General features: G+C 42.7%; 1 protein-coding gene across 1 annotated transcript; it reads left to right on the top strand.

The window, feature by feature from the left end:
* The first annotated feature begins 3677 nt into the window (after positions 1–3677).
* RFK (riboflavin kinase) lies at positions 3678–13004 on the top strand. The gene is made up of 4 exons (XM_081804099.1): positions 3678–4113; positions 5251–5402; positions 10071–10173; positions 10910–13004. The coding sequence occupies exons 1-4, from the start codon at positions 4032–4034 to the stop codon at positions 11038–11040; spliced, it is 468 nt and encodes a 155-aa protein (XP_081660225.1). The 5' UTR covers positions 3678–4031; the 3' UTR covers positions 11041–13004.
* The last annotated feature ends 1543 nt before the right edge of the window (positions 13005–14547 follow it).

Raw genomic sequence — 14547 nt, 5'->3', positions numbered from 1 at the left:
CACTTAGTCTGATATGCATTTAAAGTTCCTCCATGTCTTTTTGTGGCTTGATCCTTTCTTTTTTATTGCTGAGTAACATCACATTATATGGATGTACCACAAGGTTTTATGCATTTACCTACTGAAGGACATCTTAGTTGTTTCCAAATTTTGGCAAGCTGGAGCGGCTTTTTGTGCGAACATAAGTTTCTAACTCCTTTGGGTAAATACCAAGGAGTGTGACTGCTGGCTCATATGGTGGTTTTGTAAGAAACTGCTGAACCGTCTTCCAGAATGACTGTATCATCTTACATCCCCCCCTCCCCGCACGAATGAGAGTTCCTGTTGCTCCACATCCTTGCCAGCATTTGGCGTTGTCAGTGTTCTGGATTTGGGCCATTCTTACAGATGTGTAGTGGCATCTCACTGTTTTCTGTTTTTTTAAGTTTTATTTAAGTAATCTCTACACCCAACATGGGGCTCAAACTCAAAACCCCCGAGATCAAGAGTCACATGGTCTTCTGACTGAGCCAGCCAGGCGCCCCAGTATCTTATTGTTTTAATTTGTAATTCCCTGATGACACATGATGTGGAACATCTTTCATACACTCATTAGTCATCTTGATATCTTCTTTGGTGAGGTGTCTGTTCAGACCTTTTGACCACATTTTAATTGAGTTGTTTGTTTACTTATTGTCAAATTTTGAGTTCTTTAGACTCATTTCTTTATTGTTTACTTAGTGTGGGCCTTCTCTCTTCCCTTCACGTTTCCTCAGTTCTGCTCACTCCTGATTCCCACTTGTGATCTCTCTTCCTGCAGAGACAACTCACCATCAGAGAAGCAGGCTCTTTGCCCAGCAGCAGAAGAAAGGATGCTGTTAAAGCAGCTCAGACAGGGAAGTACAAGACATATTTTGAATACTTGGTTAAAAGCACTAAGTTTGATAAAGACACACACACACACACACACTCACACACTCACACTCTTTCAGCTGTAGATTTACACATACAATGGGAACTGTGAATGCCAGGTAGTGTATTTTTGTAGTCAAATGACTGGGAAAAGGGATGTATCCTACAAGGCTACAGAATAATCACCTAAATTGTTGCGAGCCTATCCTTTAGCCACTGAGGTGGAGTGCAGGGTGGGGTGTCAAAATATGGTGTTTCTCCCGATTGGATGGGGGCCCCAAAGGTGGGGCAATGATCCATTCGGTGGAAGCAAGCGGCGAGGGCAGTGAAAGGATTCACCAGAGGCAGAACAAAGGTGATAGAAGCTTACTGAATACACTGCAAGGTAGTGGTGAACAGGACAGCATAGGAGAGAGAGGCTGTCTACAAGGAGGCAGTGGGTTGGGGGGCTGCATTTAAAGGGGGAAGGTGAGGAGGTAAGGTGACATATGGAATTTTCCCTTTTTTGATAACTGTGCCTGGCTTTAAGTAAGTAGACCATTGGTCAGTTAGGGCCTATGGATATTTTGAGGTGGTTTCCTGAGAGGCCTGTCTTTATTCAGCCAGGTGGTCGCTGTGGGCCCTTTCTACATTCCACCATTCATGCCTATTTGTCTAAAAGCAGCCTCTACACAGAGGTCGGATTTAACTAGTAAAGTACTTTAGGGATAAAGCTCAGAATGGTCGATTGAAGGGAACCCTTGAGAGGCTATTTTATTTTAGAGTGACAGGGGAGCCACTGAGGGTTATTGAGCAGGAGTGGAAAAGGATCAGGCGGCTGACTTCCGTAGCCTATGCTGATTAGACAGTAATTATGCATAGTCCCTGAAATGTCACCAGGGTTAAAAAAACAATTGGAGCCTAAATGCTCCATCTTAGGAATTCCCCAACCCCCCCTTCCCTCTTTACAAATTGGGGTTAATTCTTTCCTCCAAAATTGATGTGAGGATTATAGGAGATAGTATGTAAAGTATCTAGCATTATCTCATTTAATTCTTTTTTTTTTTAATTTATTTATCTGAGAGAGAGAATGGGAGACAGAGAGCATGAGAGGGGGAGGATCAGAGGGAGAAGCAGACTCCCCGCCGAGCAGGGAGTCCGATGCGGGACTCGATCCTGGGACTCCAGGATCATGACCCGAGCCGAAGGCAGTCGCTTAACCGACTGAGCCACCCAGGTGCCCTATCTCATTTAATTCTTAAGACCACCCTTCCTCATTTATTTCTCATGACTCATTTAATTATTTTATTTCATTTAATTCGCAGACCTCCTTGGAACTCTGGGGTGTGGAGGACTAGGACCCGGGGCTGCTTTACCAGGCTCTCACCTCCAGGCTTTTCTTATTTGGTCTATCACTGACGACAACCATGATGATAATAATTTTTAGGAGAGGCCAGGCAATTTGTTAAGTGCTGTACATGCATCAGCTCACTTAAACCCCACAAAATTAATATTCCCAATTAGTTGATACGGACACAGATTCAGACAGCGTACTTTGCCCAAGGTCACCCGGCAATTAAATGAGGCAAGCAAGGCTTGTATTCAAACCCTGGCTTATCTAGCTAACACCCGTGCTCCTAACCATTAACCATACAAGGGCAGCTTTCCAAGCATTTTGTCAGGTCTTCTATTGGAGTATGACAGTATAGCACTGGAATCAGGCTCACCAGTTAGTCTCTCCCACTAGACTGAGTCTCTGAGGCCAAGAACTTGTCTCAGTCCCCTTTGCTCCCCCAGCACCTTGCACGGTACTTGGCACACATTGGGCTCTTAATTCGGTCTTTCTGCAAATACTTAGGGCATGTTTGCTATGAACACGTGCTACACTAGTCCTAGGGAAATATGACAGTCTTGCCCACAAAGACCCCTTCAGTACCAATACAGAGAGAATATAATTTTACCATTGGGTAAGCATTATCATAGTTACATGCACGTAAGGTACAAGCGACTACCAAGTCTGGACAGGATTTCACGCAGATGCATAGAGAAAAGCAAAGAGAACAATTAAAACTTCTTTCTCAAGAACAAGAGGATGCACCTTGTGACTGACCCTTGTGTTTCTCGCGAAAAAGACATTTCCCTTGAGTTACTTCCCTAGGTAATGTTTACAGCTCCAAGGGTTAGAAGGCCCACAAATTGCATTGCAGTAGAGATGACGCCTTTTGTCGGGTTTATTAAATTCTCAAGGTAACACTTCCCGGAAGGAGGGTTAGATAGGCAGCTGCACCCCTCCTGAAAGAAAACTGCATTACTGCAACCTTGCACTAGTCACCGGGGTCGCAGCATTAGACTAGGACTTGCTCCCTTGGCGCTGACATTCCCATATAATTTCAGACAGCGGGCAGGTGGTCTGGGGGAGAGGAGGACCATTTCCGGTAGATAGTTAAAGCCTCTACGAAGTGGTGATCTTGAGCTGGAATTTTGGAACTTTAATGTTTAAAGAACGGATGAATGACGAATGACCATCGAGCTCGCGGTTGCCAAGAAGCTAAAGAACGTCTATGGTGTCAGAATCGTAATGAAAAGGAGAAAGGGAAAAGAAACACTCAGGATTGTCGGAGAACGGCATTTTCAGAGCAACCAAGATCGAAGAGGAATTCCCGCTACAGTCTCCAGCGCCGGGGGCCCGTAGAAGCCCAGGAGGGGCGGACCGGCGGCTCCGGGGCCACGGCTGGGGGCGGGGCCACGCGGGGGCGGGGCTACGGAAGCCGAGCGGGCTGCGAGGCGTTTGGCTGAGGAAGTGTGCGCAGGCCTGCGGCGCTGGGCGGGCTCAGGCCCTCCCCCGCTGACCCTCCGCTCTCCCCACCCACGCCCGCACTTATATCCGCCCTCGCCGCCGTTCCCGGGGCGGAGACACAAGCTTTTAGGCGCTCGGCGGCTTCGGTTGGTTCAGTGGCGTGAGGGACTCACTGCGGCGTGTGGTCGGCGCCGCCTGGCCCGTTGCGCGCCTACCCTCGCGGCCGGCCGTGGGGGGATTCGGGCATCAGCCGAGCTCCTGCGGGTGTTCCCTGGCCGGTCCGGGGGATCCGGGCACCGCTTCGACGGCGGGTTCGCCGGCCCCGCGGACCGGGTGGCAGCCCGAGCCCCGAGCGGACGGCGTCATGAGGCACCTGCCGTACTTCTGCCGCGGCCAGGTGGTGCGGGGTTTCGGCCGCGGCTCCAAGCAGCTGGGCATCCCCACAGGTGAGCGCGGAAGGTCGCGGGGCCCCCCCCTCCCCGGCGCACCCCGCCTCCCCCCTCGGCTCCCGGGGTTGGGTCAGGTGGGAGCCGCGACGTCAGACGCGGGACTTGGGGCTGCGGGCAGAGGTGACGCCCTCTCCTCTGCTTGGTTCTTGCTTTGTTGAGGCGGAGGATCTTTGTTCGGATTGAGGAAGCGCGTCCTTATCCACCGCTCGGGGCTCACCGGGGACCCGGCTTGAGGGGTGGTGAGGGCAGAAAGCCGAGCTGAGTTCCGGGGATCTCCCTTTTCCGCCTCCCTATCCAACCAGGCTAGAGGTGCCAGGCATGGCACGCGTCATCTCGGTTAGGAAACGTAATGTGAACCAGATTGGTTAAATTTCCAAGCCAACTGTAACGGTTTTTTTGTTGTTCTCTTTGTATGTCTTGTTAGCAATTGGATGAGAATCATATCTTTTTTAGTCTGTCTGTATTCGGTTCAGTAGTCAGGACCTGACTGTGTGAATAATTCATCCTTAAAAATACATCCCAGGGTTGTCCCTAGTCTTTGAGTTTGGGACCCAGCCACGTATATTTTGAAAATAAGAATCGTTTCAAGAGATTCTGAATCTCCTTAAGAAAGACTAGGTCTAAAAAGCCCCCGCTGTTGGGCGCCTGGGTGGCTCAGTTGGTTAAGCGACTGCCTTCGGCTCAGGTCATGATCCTGGAGTCCCGGGATTGAGTCCCACATCGGGCTCCCTGCTCGGCAGGGAGTCTGCTTCTCCCTCTGACCCTCCTCCCTCTCATGCTCTCTCTCATTCTCTCGCAAATAAATACAATCTTAAAAACAAAAACAAAACAAAACAAAAAAAAGCCCCCGCTGTTCATGCACCTGTTTTCATCTACCTCGAGAGTGTGTCTGTGTTTTTGTTTTTTGTTTTTTGGAGAGCTTTATACATTTAATTGTTCTTAACCTAGCCACGTGAAGAGGAGAGAGAAAACCCCAAAAAACCCAAGCCAGACTGTAGAATGGTGAGATTGATAATCATAGGTAGGATTCCGGGAAACTTACGAGCATAACAATTTAGGCTAGCCTTCATGCGATTTTTATAAATATTTGCTGTGAAACTGTTAACACTCAGAATATTTATTTCTGTTATTTAGCTAACTTTCCGGAACAAGTAGTTGATAATCTTCCCGGTGATGTATCCACTGGCATTTATTATGGCTGGGCCAGTGTTGGAAATGGAGAAGTTCATAAGATGGTGGTGAGCATAGGATGGAACCCATACTACAAGAATACAAAAAAGTCTATGGTAAGAATTATATTTAGCTCTATCACTGAAAATGGGATAGTAATTTAAGGTAATATTCAGTATTAGATGCACACAGAAATCATCAGTGGTACTCACAAATTGGCCAAATTACTAGAATTTTTGGCAGTTTTCTTGAAGGATTTTCAAGTCAAGGGTTTGGTTACTGTTTGACTGGATTAACTCTTCCTCCTTTCACTTTCAATGTGTTTGTGTCTTTAGATCTAAAGTGAATCTTAGAAAATAAAGTGAGTCTCTTGTAAAAGGGGAAGTATAATTGGATTGTGCTTTTTGATCATTGTTAATCTCTGCCTTTTCATTGGAGAGTTCAGTCCATTTACATTTAAGCTAATGACTGGTAAGGAGGGACTTCTGCCATTTTGCTGTTTTCTATAGGCCTTACAGCTTTTTTGTTTGTTATTGCTTCCATTACTGCCTTTTGTTTTTTAACCTTTTTTTTTGTAGTGACACATTTTGATTTCCTTATTTCCTTTTGTGTACTTTCTATAGAATTTTTTTGTGTGTGCGGTTACCATGAGGAGTGCATTTAACTTTCTACAGTTATAAAATCTAATTTGGATTTAATGACAATTTTGATAGTACATAAAACTCACAAATTACATCCTTATACATTGTGTGCCCAGTAACATACAGTAATATTTTTATGCATATATCTTTTAAAGATTTTTTTTTTTTTAAAGATTTTTTTTTTTTTTTTATTTATTTGAGAGAGAGAATGAGAGAGAGAGCATGAGAGGAGGGAGGTTCAGAGAGAGAAGCAGATTCCCTGCCGAGCAGGGAGCCCGATGCGGGACTCGATCCTGGGACTCCAGGATCATGACCTGAGCCGAAGGCAGTCGCTTAACCAACTGAGCCACCCAGGCACCCTATGCATATATCTTTTAAATCACGTAATAAATAAAAAGTGGAGTTTCAAGCCTAATTGTAATAATATTTTTTATAGCTGTCCATGTGTTTACCTCAACTGGAGATAAAAGTGAATTACCTGGGGCACCTGGGTAGCTCAGTTGGTTAAGCGTCTGCCTCTTGATTTCGGCTCAGGTCATGATCTCAGGGTGGTGAGATGGAGCCCCTCGTAAGTTCTGTGCTGGGCGTGGAGCCTGCTTAAGATTCTCTCTCTCCCTCTCCTTCCGCATTCCCCTTAAAAAAAAAAAAAGTGAAATACCTAAGAGCATGTTTGATAAAATTGAGCTTGCTACAGTTAATATAGTTCATTCACCCTTTAATTAATTGCTCACCCTGCTAAGATGGAAATGCTTTCTTCGTAGATGGTGCTTTCTAATAAAATTGCGAGGTGATGCTTTTTTTTTTCCTCTCAAACTACTTTGAGGGTGTACCCTTCTCTTTTCGTAGTACCCATGCCACTTAAGAGCTTAATCTGCTAGATAGGGCTGGATCTTGGTCAGGTTAAGTGTGTGGCAAAAACGAGTAGATCTAGGGGCGCCTGGGTGGCTCAGTCGTTAAGCGTCTGCCTTCGGCTCAGGTCATGATCCCAGCGTCCTGGGATTGAGCCCCTCATTGGGCTCCCTGCTTGGCGGGAGGCCTGCTTCTCCCTCTCCCACTCCCCCTCCCCCTGCTTGTGTTCCCTTTCTCGCTGTGTCTCTGTCAAATAAATAAAATCTTAAAAAAACAAAAACGAGTCAATCTAAATTTCGTCCTTTTTGAAGGGTTTGTAGAAGTCTGTCACAGTTGGAAAACCACAGGGCTAAATCCTGGTACAAACAGAAACGGTGCAGAATTGCTTAACATTCAGTATTTCTTAGTTTTGAGTATTAAGGATGTGGAAATTATTTGGAGTAGATAAGGAAAAGAACTAATAAAAGAACACAAAATAGTGTTCTGTAGATGGGGAGGAAATGAAGAGTAGAGGGAAAGCTATTCCGTGATAAATTTCAGGTAACAGGACTATTAACTGTAGCAAGCCAGTGAAGGAATGCCTTCCAAGTCCTGCCAGAGTTAGAAGAAACTCAGTTTTCTATTGGTAGGAGGTTCATACTCTTCAGGTTTTCTTTTTCCTTTTCTTGCCAATATCAGATATCTATGATGTGCCTGTTGAAGTCTTTTCCCCTTGTAAAACAAATTGGATTGGCTGTTTTAATTGACTTAAAGAAGTTCTTTTTTTTTTTTTTTTTTTTTAAGATTCCTTTATTTATTTGACAGAGAGAGACACAGCGAGAGAGGGAACACAAGCAGGGGGAGTGGGGGAGGGAGAAGCAGGCTTCCCGCGGAGCAGGGAGCCCGATGTGGGACTCGATCCCAGGACCCTGGGATCATGACCCGGGCCAAAGGCAGTCGCTCAGCCGACTGAGCCACCCAGGCGCCCAAGAAGTTCTTTAGTATGTCCTAGATCCGCTTCCTTTGTTGGGATATGTATGCAGATATTGTCACCTTCTGTGTTGCTTTTTTTGGTTTGTTTTAATGGAGTGGTGTCTTTTGAAGAGCAGAGGTTCTTAATGCTAATATAATCCAATTCATCATTTCTCTTTTATGGTTTAGTGCCTTTTATATCCTGTTTAAGGAATCTTTGCCTACTCCAAGTCATAAAGATACCTTTGTTTTCTTCTAAAAACTTGTCTTAAACTTTTCTCATCAAATTGATTTTTGAGTATGGTGCAAAGTAAGGGTCAAAATTCATTTTTTCCCATTTGGATACTGACTCAGCCCATTTCTTGAAATACCATTCTTTCATGACAGCATTGCACTGTCACCTTGGGCATAAACCCTGTGACTTTATATGTGTGAGAGTCCAAAATGTGCTCATACAGACTCGGTCTCCTGATCTGTCTTTGGGCCATTACCACATTGTCTTTATTTTCATAGCTTTTGTAATAGGTCTTGATTTCTGACTGTGTAAGTCCTCTACTTTTATTTTCAAGATTTTGGGGGGATAATTTCAACCTTCCACATTTCCTTATAAATTTTAGAATCATTTGACAGTTTCCATCATTAAAAAGAAACAACTAGGATTTTGACACAGGGGTGGCATGGAATATGTAGATGAATTTAGGAAGAGTAGACATCTTTACCATTTTTCTCAGTAATGTTTTATAATGATCACTGTTGATGCTTCCGTCTTAAGTATCACATCATATATTAGATTTTCTTAAGTCCTACACAAAATATGCCTCTATCACTAAGTTTCATGTTTCTAGATTGTTTAAACTTCTCAACATCCAGTGCCACCATCCTAGTCCAGTCTCAACCATCTTCTGTATTTGTTTGTTCTCTTAATTGGCTCTCCTGCTTTTGGACTTAGATTTCTTTGTAAAAGTCTACTAAAAATCAGATTGCAGAACATCATCTACCTCCTCCACCATTTTGCTTCGACATGTCCCGTACCCATTTGTCAACATTGTTTCTTGATCAGGATCCTGCGTTGGCTCTTCTGCCTACATGTCAGTCTTCACTTCTGCCTAACCCTAGGTTTCTGTAATGTGGTGTGTGTCAGAGACACATGGATCCTGATTAACCTTAGAAATGGTTCTTTTTTTTTTTTAAGATTTTTTATTTATTTGACAGACAGTGAGAGAGAGAACACAAGCAGGGGTAGTGGGAGAGGGAGAAGCAGGTTTCCCCCTGAGCATGGAGCCTGATGTGGGCCTCGATCCCAGAACCCTGGGATCATGACCTGAGCCGAAGGCAGACACTTAATGACTGAGCCACCCAGGCGCCCCTATCTATTTCTTCTTTTTTTTTTATTATGTTACGTTAATCACCATCTATTTCTTCTTAAGCAAGTTTTGATAGTATGCCTTTTCAGAAATGTGTCTATTTTTTTTTTTAATTTTTAATTATTTGAGAGAGAGAGATCACGAGCAGGGGGGGAAGGGCAGAGGGAGAAGCTGACTCCTCGCTGAGAGGGAGCCCAATGTGGGACTCGATCCCAGGACTCTGGGATCATGACCTGAGCCGAAGGCAGACGCTTAGTGATTAAGCCACCCAGGTGCCCCAGAAATGGTTCTTTTAATAGTAATCTCTCTTAATACTTTGCTCCTTACTTGGTGCTGTTTTGTTTTTTGTTTTTTGTTTTTTTTTTTCCCTTGATAAGACTTAATTACTCTGCATGTTAGTTTTTTTAAGGATTTTATTTTTAAGTAATCTCTGCACCCAATGTGGGGCTCAAACTCAGAACCCTGAGATCAAGAGACGCATGCTCTACCGACTGAGCCAGCCAGGTGCCCCTGCATGTTAGTTTTTTTTTTTTTTTTTTAAGATTTTATATATTTGAGAAAGAGGGAGAACACAGAGGGAGAGCGAGAGGCATACTCCCCGCTGAACAGAGATCCTGACATGGGGCTCGATCCCAGGACCCTGGGATCATGACCTGAGCCAAAGGCAGACGCTTAACCAACTGAGCCACTCAGGTGCTCCCCCCCCTTTTTTTTTTAATAAACAGCAAATCATACCAGATTTGTGGTATAACATCTGCCTTACTCAGTTACAATGTTTACATGTAATGTCAGGGGCAAGAACAGGACTGATGGAAGAATTCAGGAAAAAACTGCACTTAGATTTTAACCTGTCTTTAAAAATTTTGTAAGGGTTGATTGTTTCATTTGAATGATCCCCACCATAAATGTGGAGACATATTTCAAATTTCAGGTATTCTATAATTTGATGGTAACCTTTTTTAACATTTCTTAATTTTAGGAAACTCATATCATGCATACCTTCAAAGAGGACTTCTATGGGGAGATCCTTAATGTGGCCATTGTTGGCTACCTCAGACCAGAAAAGAACTTTGATTCTTTAGGTAAGTTCTGTTTAGGTCTTCTTAAGTATTACTGCAGCTCCTTCTACTGCTTCTCCTAGTAACAACGTGGCAGGAGAGCGAACATTTGAGCATTTACTGTGTGCCTTACATGCATTAAGTCCTTTCACCCCCACCGAAATATATGAGGAATTATTTTGCCCATTTCACAGATGAGGAAATTGGCAGAGAGGGATTAAGTAATTTGCTCAGGGTCACATCAGTATGTGATGGAGCCTAGATTCAAACCCAGCAGGCTGGCTGCTTCTCTCCCAACAGTGTGAAGTTAGTGAAATCTTTATTTCCTTTTCGTATTTTAAGGAATAAGTGGGAATGAATGCTGAGATGAATAATGGATGCTTTGCAATGCTTAAAGTGTACGAAACTAAATCGATATTTGAAACTAATGGTATCAAGGATGTTAGTGTAGTGTGGTTGTGTCAATTCTCTAGAATTTGACAAATGGGAATACTGAAGAGGCTTGGTCACGGGTATTTCTTCCATTTGGTATTTGTGACGTACCTTTGTGCTAATGCCTTTCTCTAAGAAATCGCGAGAAGATCAGGGACCTCTCTTGTGGACCGTTGACTTTTACTTAAGTCTGGAAGAAGGGATAGAACAAACATTTATCAGGCATCTGCCCTGCGCTGAAGACGCTGCCAGGCTTCGGGTTTTTAGGAGTCCGAACAAAGGCGTGGCAGCAGTTTTTCATCATTTCCCTGCTCTCTTCTCTCCACAGAGTCCCTTATTTCAGCAATTCAAGCTGATATTGAGGAAGCTAAGAGACGACTAGATTTACCAGAACATTTGAAATTCAAAGAAGACAATTTCTTCCAGGTTCCTAAAAACAAAATAATGAATGGCCACTGATAAAAAAATCATTTATTCATTCACGGTTTTCTAATATTTTACTGCTTATAACTCCTCAGTCGTTCTGTTTTGAAAATCAAACATTTTCCTACAGCTGTGAATTAGTTTAAACAGTACAGTGTCTTTACCACATTATGTTTCACCCATTCAAATTAAACCCATCATGCTGTAGTACTAAAGTGATCCATTTTGAAAATCAAGATTCTTTTTTATGTAATATGTTGATTAAAATGTACCACTAGAAAGGTCTTAGGTGTCTTAGAATGGAAATGAAAATGTATATAAGTATGGGTAAAAAGGCAAGTCACTAGATTTGAGATGAGAACTAATAATTCTCATGGTACATAGTAGTACATGTGTACTTGTGTAGTAAGTTCTGCTAAACAGAGGAGGCTTATGAAAGTAAATGTATTCCGCAGAGGTTTGCGAGTTGATTATAAACCTGAGCGGAAAAATCCAGACTTTATATTTTTGATAATTTGTGGGTTACTATATCATTGCAAACATGTGGACGTGTGAATTTTTTTTTTCCCTCTCGTGTGAAGTTGCATTGTTGTTAGTCATTTCCTTTATGAGGTCAAATCATTGCACTGTGTTCCATTTTGTTTTATAGCTGCCTCAGTTCTAATTGGAGACTCCCCCTCCTTATCATTTTGTTTACCTCCTGAAGCGGTAAAATGAGTATTTTTCTAATCTCTAGGTCTCATTTTTATGTTGTATAGCACTTCTCCGTTTTAGGGGTCGACGTTCAGTATTTTTCTTGACTTTGGTTCTTTTTTTCCTTGAAACAATTGTCCGTGGTTTTTTTTATTCTATCCCATTTAGAATACCTTACAACTGTTCACTTAGACAAAAGATTGCATCTATAGCTACCATTCCATCCCTTCACTATATAAGCAGTGATTAAGTGCGTATCCATATTGCATTTTAGGAAAAATATCCCCAAAACTTCATTAGGTTTCCTCAAGTTTAAATGAGCACACAGCAGTTCATTTGTATATACCATTTTCTTAAAGAACACAAAACATTTGTTTTCCCCCTAGGGAAGCCATCTAAGAACCCATTAAGTTATGGAAGTTGTTTATTTTTAATGCAATTACATGTTCCTGAGCAAATGTAAACTGTTGTAGCTGTGTACGCACAATGCTAAGCAGTGCTTTGTAGCTTGGGGGAAAGGCGTAAATAATAAAGTTCTAGTTACATAATCCTCATACTACGCATTTTTTCTTCCTCCTGATTAAGAAGTAATTTTTGGCTACTTGAGACTCTTATTTGTATTGGCAGGAAGTTGAAATCTTTGGGTATTTAGGAAATTAAGATTACAGATTGTTTGGGTCTCCTGAAACAGTACCTTTCATTATTGTTCACTTAAGCACCAGATTTAGTGTGGGGAAAGGGAGCAGAAGTATAGAGAAGGTAATTTTAAAAGTAACTCATTATAAATCATTTTCCCTGATCTGCATATATAGAGAACAGATATTAAGAAAAATATAAAGTATTTAGAAAAACACCTAAAACATCTGGAGAAAGGGGAAGCATGAATAAATTCAGTTGGATTGTGTTTTACTTCTTGGTATATGAATTTATGGCATACAATGTAGTATGTGTCTTTCTTTTATAAAAAGAAAATGTAATTTAATGTTAGAGATCCTATACTTGAAAGAAGCCGCGATTATTAGTGGCTTTTATAAAGCAAAGACAAAAACAGACATGGAAAGTGTAAAAACAGATTTGTGTGTGTTTGAATAGCCTGCTGCTAATTATGTCCTCATTAAGTGTGTGAAGTCTTGGATATTGTCACCTGACAACTTGAAAATCGTATATTGTGAGGTTTAAGAGTGAGTTAATAGTGTCTATACTTCTCTTAAAGTTTTGTATTAAGTATGTATTATAAGAAATGGCAGTAGTATCATTTTTGATTAATCTGATTTCAGGCCTTGAAATAAATCTAAATGATGTTTCTTTCCCTGTGTCAGTTTGAATCTTTTGGCCTGTCTGTGTGTAGGTTCCTCATGTGCCGGCTGGTGGTCCCTTGCCAGTGTGTTCGAGATTCTGACTGGCAAGTTGCAGTTGGCCGCTCGAGGGGAACCTGCCGTGCAGTGGTAGTTCTAGAACCAGGGACTTTGCCTTGACAAGCTCCTGTTGATGCCCTGCAGCACAGGTTTATTTGGAGAGCATTCTAATTTATTTTTTTTTAAGATTTTATTTATTTAGAGAGCACAAGCTGGGGGAGCACGGGGCTGGATCCCACGACCTGAGCCAAAATCGAGAGTCAGACGCTTAACCACCTAGCCACCCCGCCGCCCCTGGAGAGCAATCTATTCACAGGGTTCCCAAAAGTCTACTTTTCTGAGGGTGAGGGTCCCCATTATATTTTGAGTCCTAAGAGCCAGAGGAATGGAATCTGTCTGAGTTCCCTTCTGTAACTCCTGCTCCAAAACGATTCTGCAGTCTCGGTGACTAGCAGCCCCTGGGAAGGCCTGCTTGTGTCCGGCGTATGCAGAGGGACACGCTGCTCTTTCAGCACCTGTCCAGCACTATCTGCACTGGGGGCTTACACGTTTGCAGCTAGGGCTGCTATTGGAACAGCTGGGATCAGGGAGACGTAAGCCGGAAGTTTACCAGAACTCAGGAGGACAGTTTGGCTTTCCTGGTAAAAGTGCTAGCCTTTTCCTGTCTCCCCGCCCCGTAAATAATAAGTAAAGGTGCCCTGTAAAGAGATGCCATCAGAAGCAAGAGTTAGCAGCAAGGAATTCTAGAACAAGCTCTACAAAGATGACAGATACAGGGATTATCAGATAGAATTTGACATGACTTGAATATGTGTAAAGAAATGAGTGTTAAAAACGGTAAAATGAGGGTCTATACAAATTGGACGGAGGGGAGGTAGGTGGGGGATGAAGAAATAAAGGGGATTAAGAGGTACAAACTTTCAGTGGTAAGATAAGTCACAGAGATGAAAAGTATAGCACAGGGAATATAATTAATAAAGTAGGAGGACAGATGGTGACTACACGTAACCGTGGAGAGCACTAGTAACATAGAGAATTGTTGAATCCGTATGTGGTACGCCTGAAACTAATATAACACTATGTTAATTTAAATACATTATAGCTTTATTAGGGTATAACTGACATAACAAATTGCACGTATTTGAATTGTATGACTTGGTAAGTTTTGATATATGGATACATACTTGTAAAATCAATGTCAGGATAATAAATATCACTCCCCCCCCCCAAAAAAAAAACCTGGGGAGAATAAGCATGAATTTAAAGTGGTATTCATATCTTCAAATCTGGAATGTCCAGGTGAATTTAAATGTTTACTCTTTTAGTTGGAGGTGTAGATGATTACAAGATGCCAACGCTGGATGGGAAGTTAATTTTTGTGCCCCCCTCCCCAGCTTCATATGTTGAAGTCTTAACACCCAGTGTGTGAGCAGGTGGGACCTTTGGTGGAGGGTGGAGCTGTCATGAATGGGATTGCCCTTATAAAATGTTACCC

The sequence above is a fragment of the Leptonychotes weddellii genome, chromosome 14 (genome assembly GCF_054177405.1).
Source record: "Leptonychotes weddellii isolate Sample4059 chromosome 14, ASM5417740v2, whole genome shotgun sequence".
In the NCBI taxonomy this organism is placed as follows: domain Eukaryota; kingdom Metazoa; phylum Chordata; class Mammalia; order Carnivora; family Phocidae; genus Leptonychotes; species Leptonychotes weddellii.
Note: the sequence above shows the minus strand (reverse complement) of the source record. Positions and strands in the feature narration are given on the sequence as shown.